The sequence below is a fragment of the Rhizophagus irregularis genome, chromosome 15 (genome assembly GCF_026210795.1).
Source record: "Rhizophagus irregularis chromosome 15, complete sequence".
NCBI lineage: Eukaryota > Fungi > Glomeromycota > Glomeromycetes > Glomerales > Glomeraceae > Rhizophagus > Rhizophagus irregularis.
The window spans coordinates 852,282-861,552 of record NC_089443.1 but is presented as its reverse complement, the minus strand read 5'-3'; the positions used below and the strand labels follow the sequence as shown (position 1 = coordinate 861,552).

General features: G+C 26.2%; 1 protein-coding gene across 1 annotated transcript; it reads left to right on the top strand.

Moving 5' to 3' along the window:
- Positions 1 to 4,867: 4,867 nt before the first annotated feature.
- On the top strand, positions 4,868 to 8,950 carry OCT59_006950 (uncharacterized protein; the record flags this gene model as incomplete). Its single annotated transcript, XM_025323590.2, has 4 exons — positions 4,868 to 5,318; positions 5,385 to 5,474; positions 5,560 to 8,839; positions 8,938 to 8,950. 4 exons carry the CDS (start codon positions 4,868 to 4,870, stop codon positions 8,948 to 8,950), a joined length of 3,834 nt encoding a protein of 1,277 aa, XP_025172245.2.
- Positions 8,951 to 9,271: the final 321 nt, after the last annotated feature.

Sequence of the window (9,271 nt, the reverse complement as noted above, 5' to 3'; positions counted from 1 at the left end):
ATGGCATAATTATTCTACACGATATACAACTTTTTTAGAAAAAGAACTCTAAATACCTCATATGCAATTAATTTCACTGAAATTATCGTCATTTAATTGACTTTAATGTTACCCCTGTTTTCAATTTGCTTTGTATGATTCATCTATCTCTTCTATGTTGACAAATTCGTAATGATCATAATAATATTCGCTTCATTGATACGTTGTTCTATCGAAAGTATATCAGCAGCAGAAACGTAAAACACAGTAATTTAGGATGAGAGACGTTACAATTTACAAATTATCGTTTACAAATGAGATTTAATTGTGCCCTCAAAATACATATTATTTGCATATTTTAATAATGTAATTTTATTGTTCAGTATTTTGTACAGTTTTATATAAATAATTTGTACATTTCTAAGCAATAAGGCGACACAAAGTGGTATAAATGGGTTTCATATCCCGGCGGTCAGTTTTTGTTAAGTCTTAAAAAAAAATTTTTTATATTACAGCAAAATTCAAAATATACGGGACACTTGAGAAATTTGATTGTCGGGTTGTCAGGTAGCCGGGTTACTCAGCAGTAGGTAAGTAGGTTATTATATAATTTGATATAGTACTACTATTATTATACTCATGTCACATGTTATTTGTACTTTCTAATAAATAACCACTGCCGAGTAACCCGACTACCCGACAACCCGACAATCAAATTTCTCAAGTGTCCCGTATATTTTGAATTTTGCTGTATTTTAAAAATTGAAAAAAAATTCAAATTAAAAGCTAGGTTGCCGGCGGGTTACCATAAAATTAAGTTTGTATGGCCTAAATTATATAAATTTAATTGAATTCATTGCGCGTTTATAATCTACTAATTTATTCACTTGTGCTATATATTGATTAACAGTCGCAAAATATATATGAATTGTACGATCACATTATTACATGATGTACACACTTGCTATTCTTAATTATATAAATTTTAAGAACCTTGGAATCATCGCTTCTATAAAAAGGGTAATAAGAAAATGCTCGAACGTAATCAAGTTTCGTCAATAATTCTATCCGAAGCACACAATAGTGTTAATCGAATAATCATGTGACCGACGATCATGTTACGAATGTTCGATATGTTTAACATATGCAACATATTTAACATATAGCACATATTTAATATATTTAACATATAACATTAATTTATTAAACATGTAGCATTTATATAATATTTTAAACATGATTAGCATAGATTTTATTGTTATAAATACATGCGTTCCAAATCAATGTAATAGTAGATAATTTTGTCTTGAATTTAATAAAGCATTTATTGAAAGAAGTTATCTCATTGTTTATTTTAGAGTTTTGTTCTATTGTGAATCAATATTTGCGTCTGAGTGTATATGCTAGTGTGTGCATTACCGTATTCGCATTTGATTGAATTTACATTTGTTTATTGTGTAACCTTCGTAAATTGATCGGCAGTGATATATTTATTAATATTTTAATATACTTTATTTCACTACGCGTTTATTAACATTTATTAACATTTATTTTACTTATTATTCCTTCTGCTTACCATATACATATACGCTTATTTTTATAAGCATTCAAGAACTGGCATAAAAATAGCCAAGATGATAGTATTAATTCTCCGCAGTAGCACGTGATTATACTGTCCGCAGTTATGAGATTGATTTTGTGAGTTTACGTTCTCCCACCCATTAAATGCTGATTGTAAAAAGCGGTCTAAAGTGGCTTAATTAGTAGGATAAGTTTATTTGATCAGTGATTATGTAATAATGATGTAATGTATATGCGCATGCCGTCCCTATAAAAAAATTGGATACGTTTTTTATAAAGTTTTTATACGATTTTTTTCCTTAGAAATAACGTATCATAATAGGATACGGGAAAATGCACAATTCCGTATTACTAAAAATATGGTTTGGATACGGAATTTGCACGGAATTCATATGGAATTTACATGATTTGATCACTGATTTTATCACGAAATTTATACGATTTGGTCACTGAATTTACTATTTGTATTACAGTTTACTATAATTATATTTACATAAATCTAATTTTACTTTATTAAATTAAATAAAAAAAAAAAAATAAACAAAATACAAATACATTATGAAAATTCCCTTCTTATTAAAACCACCTATTGCAACCAAAATTATCTATAAGTTCAGGTTCATTTGGAGTCAAACAACCTATACCCCCCCCTTCATATAGTATCTGCAATCGTCCAAGTCACCAAAGGTCAGCATTCCTACAAAAAAAGAAAGGGAACTCCAGAATGTCTGACCTACATAAATGAAAAGAATTATGAAGCATCTGATGAAAAAGAAACTAAAACAACAAAATAATCCAAAACTGACCTACAAAAAAAGAAGACTCTGAAGCAACAAAACTGAAACAACCTACAAAAAGAAAAGAATCTGAACCCAACTTACAAAAAAAAAAAAGAAATTTGAACTGACCTAAAAAAAGAAAAAAATCCTGAACAATCCTACAAAAAAGAAAGGAAAGGACTCCCAAACTGATCTACAAAAAAGAAAAAAGAAACTGAATCTTCTCACAAAAAAAAATCTGCTGGCCTATGAATAAAAAAAGGGATAAATATAAATAAAAAAAGAAAGTGGAATAAAGAATAAATAAAAAAAAAATATCTTTTTAAAAAGAGGGTAACAAAGTTAGGAAAGTTAAAAAAAAATTTTTTTTTAAAGGGAGGACGTCAAAGTTAGAAAAATAAAAAATTTTTTATAAAGAGGAAATAGAAATAGAAAGAAGAAATTTTTTTTAAAAAAAAAAGAAGGGTGGGAATAAAAGAATAAAATCAAAAAAAATTTTTTTTTAAAAGGGGGGTGACGAAAAAAGAAGAAAAATTTAGAAAAAATAACAAAAATAAGACAGAAAGGAAGATCGGAAGATCAAACTCATCAAAGTAAGGGTTTATATAAAAAACAAAAAACGTATCATAACAAAAACAATAAACAATCACGTGATCTCGTGTTATGATACGAGATTTTTGTAAAATTATTTTCTAAAAATATTTTAAGTTTAAAAATTCCGTATACATTCCGTATGATTAATTTTTTCCGTATACATTTCGTATACATTAGTTTTTTTAAAAAATGTTCAAAAATGAATTGCTTATTAAATATACGGAATTTGTATACGGAATCTATAGAAACGTACATAAAATGTATACAAAACGTATCCTTTCCGTATACATATTTCTTATAGGGCGTTAGCACGTGATTATACTTGTCCTACGTTATTCAATAATAATAAAAATCGAATTTCTTATAAAACGAATTTTTTTAATAAATTTTAATAAAAAACAAATTTTTTAATGATAAAAAATGAACTTTTAACAATAAGAAACGTATTTTTTAAAATAATAATATTATATATAATTTAAATTAATAAATTTTTTAAAAATGATAAATTTTTTCAAGAATAAAATAAAAATCAAATTCTATTTAAAATAACGAAATTTATTTAGAATAAAAAAAATTTTTTTAAAAAAGATAAAAATTGAATTTTTTTAAAATTGAGTCCAGAACAGCGTTCCGGACCTAAAATTTTTTTTTTTTTTGAAGGTTATACCTTCAGAATGGGAGACTAGATCTTTCATCTTCCTAGACCTACAAAAAAAAAGAACATTAGTCAACATTTTGTTTAAATAAAAGAAAAAAATTTTTTGAAGTAAAATTTCGTGATCTACACAATATAAAACATCCGGTGTATAAAGTTCAATGATCATCCTGGTAGTGTTTACATCCAGAGTAACATCCAGGTACTACCCTGGATGCATCCGGGTAACTATCCAGGATTTTTGTACAATGTTATTTCTTTTTATAATTGGTGTACCCGCATATGTTTAAATACCGAATTTTACCCCTTTCCCTTTAATTTTTCGACGTTAAACAACAATTATGTCGGAGCGAACTAAATTGTTAACAAAATTTGGTAAATTCTTTAACATTATTTCTCATGGAAAAAAAGTTTTATGTGAAGAATGCAAACAAGGAAATACTGAGGATGATTGGTGTAAAGCATGTAATGCAAAACATTTTCAACAAAATTTTGAAAATTGGACTAGTGGTAATGATGATATTGACAAATTTATTCAAGATACTCAATTATCAGCAAATACTCATCATAAAGTATTAGAATGGATACCTTATGATAGATTTTATGATATTGAATATATTGCAAAGGGTGGATTTGGCAGAATATATAAAGCTAAATGGATTGATGGGTATATATTAAATTGGGATAATACGGTTCAAAATTGGAAACGACTCGAGCCTAATAAGTTTGTAGCATTGAAAAGCTTAGATAATTCAAAAAATACATCGGAAATTTTAAATGAGGTATAGATTAATTTATTTATTAAATTTGTAATGTGACATTTATTAATATATTATTATATGTATAGATTTCGTTGCATAAAAATATTTTTGAGCATGACCAATTTATTGTTAAGTTTTATGGAATAACTCAAGATCCAAAAACAAAAGATTATATAATGGTTTTGGATTATGCAGAAAAAGGAAATTTGCGAAATTATTTAAGCACAGATTATAATAAATTAGATTGGAATGCTATTTTGCGTATTTTATTGGATGTTGCATCTGGGCTTGATTTGATTCATGAGAAGGAATTAATTCATCGAGATTTACATGTTGGTAATATATTAATGTCTTCCGATTATGCTATGATAACTGATTTTGGATTATGTAAGCCCGCGGATAATGTATCAGAAAATAAAAAAAATCATATATATGGTGTTTTGCCTTATATTGCTCCTGAAATTTTAAGAGGACAGAATTATACCAAAGCTGCTGATATTTACAGTTTTGGTATAATTATGTATGAAGCAATTTCTGGATTACCTCCATATCATGATTTAAGCAATGATGAAAATTTGGCAATAAAAATTTGCCAAGGACTTAGACCAAGATTTAAAATTAAAGTACCACAATTAATTGTACATCTAGTTAAGAAATGCTTAGATGAAAATCCATCAAATCGACCAACATCAGAAGAAATTAAAAATATTTTATACATATGGTGTCATGATTTTAACAATCAAACAGAATTAAAAAAGCAAATTGAAGAAGCAGAAGAAATTAACTATAAATATTCAGCTGAGAGTATTTCTCCAATTAATTTAGGCTTATTATCTTATAAAAGTAATAAAACACGTTCAGAAGCTATTTATACAAGTAGATTAATTAATTTTAATAAACTTCCTGAACCAAAGAATTCTGACGATTATTATGAACATTACGATAACATAGTTAGCGAGAAAATTTCAGGTATTTATTAATAAAATTTTCCAATTAATTGTAAAAATACTAATATAATTTTAATCTCTTAAATAGATTCTCAATTGGGAATGGTAAGAGATAGACCAAAAACTTCTAATGATTATTATAAACAAAATAACATTATAATGAGCCAGAAATTTTCAGGTAATTACTAGTTTTATTAATGTTATTAAATAATTATAAAAAAAAGAAAAATTAACAAATATTATTTTCATTAAACTAATAACAGTTAAGTATGATCATAGTAAACCAAATAGTATTTTATTAAAGAGTAGTATTATTAAAAAAATTATCGATCATGAAACAGAAGAAGTAGTTCAAGTTCAAGTAACAGATAAAGTAGCAAAGATTCAAAGAAAATCAACAATCATAAAAAATAATCAACAAGATGAATCAGTAAAAACCTTATCTAACCAATTAAAAGATAATGATGATACTACTAATAAGCTTAAACAAAATGAAAAGAAAATTGAGGTATTACGAAATAAGTTAGATGAAGAAACCAAAAAATATCAAGATTCTCTAGAGAAAATTACTGCTCTCAATAACCAAATTAAAAATAGAGATGATGACATTAATAAACTGCTGCAACGAACTGTGAGTCTAGAGGGAAAATTGAATGAAGAAATCATGAAGTATGAAGCTTCTCAGGATAAATTTATTTCCCAATTTAAGGATAGAGATGTTTTTATTGATTTATTACAAAAAGAGTTGAATGAGAAAACCGGAAAGTGTCAAGTTTCCGAGGATAATCTTACTGCCCTTAAAAATCAATTGAAAAATAAAGAATTTATTGAGGAGTTACAAAGTAAGTTGGATGAAGAAATCAGAAAATGTCAAGATTATTCAAGCAATTTAAAAAATAAGGAGGAACTTAATGAGAAATTACAAAATAAGCTGAATGAAGAAACCAGAAAATGTCAAGATTGTCTGGACAAATTAAAAAATAAAGAGAAAATTATTGAGGAATTACAAAGCCAAATGGAAAATTTTAAAAAGGAGACGACAAGTGCTTTTCTTTCTCGAATTCAAACTCAACACATTGAGTTAAGTGAATTAGTTAATTATGTTGGTAAAAAACATGATTTTGATAATGAAGGGTGGCTTTTAATGGATAATATTTTGGAAAAACAAAGAAATGCTATTCTAACTAATGATAATTTTGCTTCCGAAGAACTAGAAATAATTAGACAGAAATTAATTGATTATGGATTAACAGAAGAAGAAATTCGAGATATTCTACATAAGCAAGCAGAGAAAACTAAATTAGACATGCAATTAAAGTCAATAATTCAAGGGGAATCATCATCATTAAATATAAAAAATGATCAATCGAATGAACGTGCAAAAAACTTATTATCAAAGCAGCAAATAATTCAAAAATTTAAGTTAAATCATGGATTATTTTTGGATGGATATAGTATAAAAGCTAGTAAAAAATCTGTATATATTGAAGATGGTAAATTAAATATAAGTTTATGCAAAGAACAACCTTTTCTATATACTTTTATAAACGATCGAGACTCTCAAATAAATTTATTGAGTTTTAATTCTAAAAATAATGATGTTAATAACATTAAAATTAACAAATCATTACAATTATTAGATATGTGTATTAATTTTCCTGTTGCAGAAATTACTTATACTGCTGATTTATCTGAATCTTTTGAAAGCTTTATGGATGATAATGAAGTAAAATTATATGAAATGTATGGACATCTATTTCCAAGAAAAATTTTAATCGGTGGTAAATTATTTATTGATGATCTTAAATCAGCAACTTCAACACAAATTGACATGTTTAAATCTTTCTTAACTTGGGTATATGATTCAGCAAAATATAAAAAAACAATTCCATTTAATAATTTTACTGCTTTGAAATTTTTCCCGAAAATAACAACATCAGATGGGGAAAATTTAAATACTTATGATAAGTTAACCAATTGGATGAATAATTTATATCAAAAGAATTCTGATATCATAATTTCTTATAATAACCTTGTTCCCATTTCTGAATTAAGATTCGGAAAATCATCATCATCAGTAAATGAAATGCAACCCGGAGTTACTAATTTTAAGGAGAAAATAAGTTTAAGAGAGTGGGTTAAAGATTCAATATATATTAACTTGACAAGATGGATTAAGGAATTTTGTCTTTTCCAAGGTCAGATAATTAATAAGCATCTTGAATTAGAAAATAGCAAGAAAACCGCTGTTAATTTTATTAACGTTCCAAATGTGAATTCAAGTGATAAATTATATTTGGAAATGATAAAGCCAATAACCACCTTAGAAGATTTTTTTAAATCCAATAATGTTAATAAGTTTCTAAACAAAGATATGACTTTATTACCATTTATAAAAAATTCTATTCATTCAGTTAATTTAAGTTATGAAGATTACACACATTTTATGATAAAATGTGAACGATATAGGATTTTATTGAGTAAGGCGGACATTAAACCTTCAGAAGAATTTGAACAAGCTATAGAAAATGCACTTGAAAATATGAAGCCATTTACATTTTTACAAGATGTCTTTGATAATTATGGATATTTTTATCCATTAAATATCGTTTTGGGGAAATCTCTTAAAAATATTTTACCAAATTCTTCTTTACCCTTTACTTTCAAAAAGATGGAATCATCATTTGAATCTTTGGCGCCGTTTTTTGATAATTTTAATGTTTCATATTTTTTAACAAAAAAAGGAAGTATTATTGAGAAAGATGATTTACCTAAATGGATTCAAAGTATAAATAATGATTTGGAAATTATTGAATTTGATAACATAATTTCATTATATGATATCCTTAAAGAAGAACAACAAAGGAGTATAAATATTATATTGAATACACAAAATAATAACAAAATCATAATGACAGGAATTGTTGATTTAGAGGATTTAAATATTGATAATACTGAGCACTATAAACGAATAAATATTAACCCATCATTCGAAAATGGAAAATATGAAGTTTTTGGGTCAATTATTTCAAATAATAAAAAAGAGAATTTAAAATCGGAATTTTTTATTAGATTTGGGTTATATGATCCTAATGGATTCTCTGCAATGATTAAAACTCTAAATAAAAATAGTGAGATCAATATAACAGAATGTTATATTTTATGGATGATTACTGGAATACCTTCAGAGTTATTGGTATTTAGTCCAAGGAACCGAGAACTACCAGTTAACCGTATTAAAGAACCTATTACATTAAGAAACGATGATTCTGATTCTAATTACTCAATCGAAATTTCTCATCAATTATCTCAAGGAGATATCGTTTCTATTAATATTCATTGTTCAACAACAAATTATGAACCTATTAATGTTAAGCTAATTGGATGGTCAAAAAATCGTATTAATTTTCAAATACTTAAACCAATTTATAATAATTCAAATTTAAATAATTCAACGTCGAGTATAGCAAGCTCCGATGATGGTGAAGATAGTACTGATTCTTTATCAATTAATGAGGAAGCAATAATCATAGATATATGTGTGTGTATTTTATCTTCAGAATATAAAAGTTTAAAGATTGATAATAAAGAAAAAGGATGTCATTCTTGTAATTTGAACTTAATCGGATATACGCTCACAGAAGAAAATTTTAACGAAAAATTATCAATTGCAATGATGAAATAATGAATATAGTAAGTTAATACAATTATTATTTTAAGTAACATAATCATTTTCTTTCAGCTTCCTAGAATTTTAATTATTTTGTTACATTAATAGGTATAATGTGATCTTGCTGAACTTATGAATTGTGTACACGTTTTTATGTAGATAAATGAATTTAATTTTCAGATTTCAAGATTTTGTTCATTCTTTTTACACCCGGTGCGCTATACACGGTATTATTAGAGTCGGTGATGAATGAGTCAGATTAGGTTCAAGGCGTTAAGGTTTTAGCGTGGTCACTTCCATTCTCC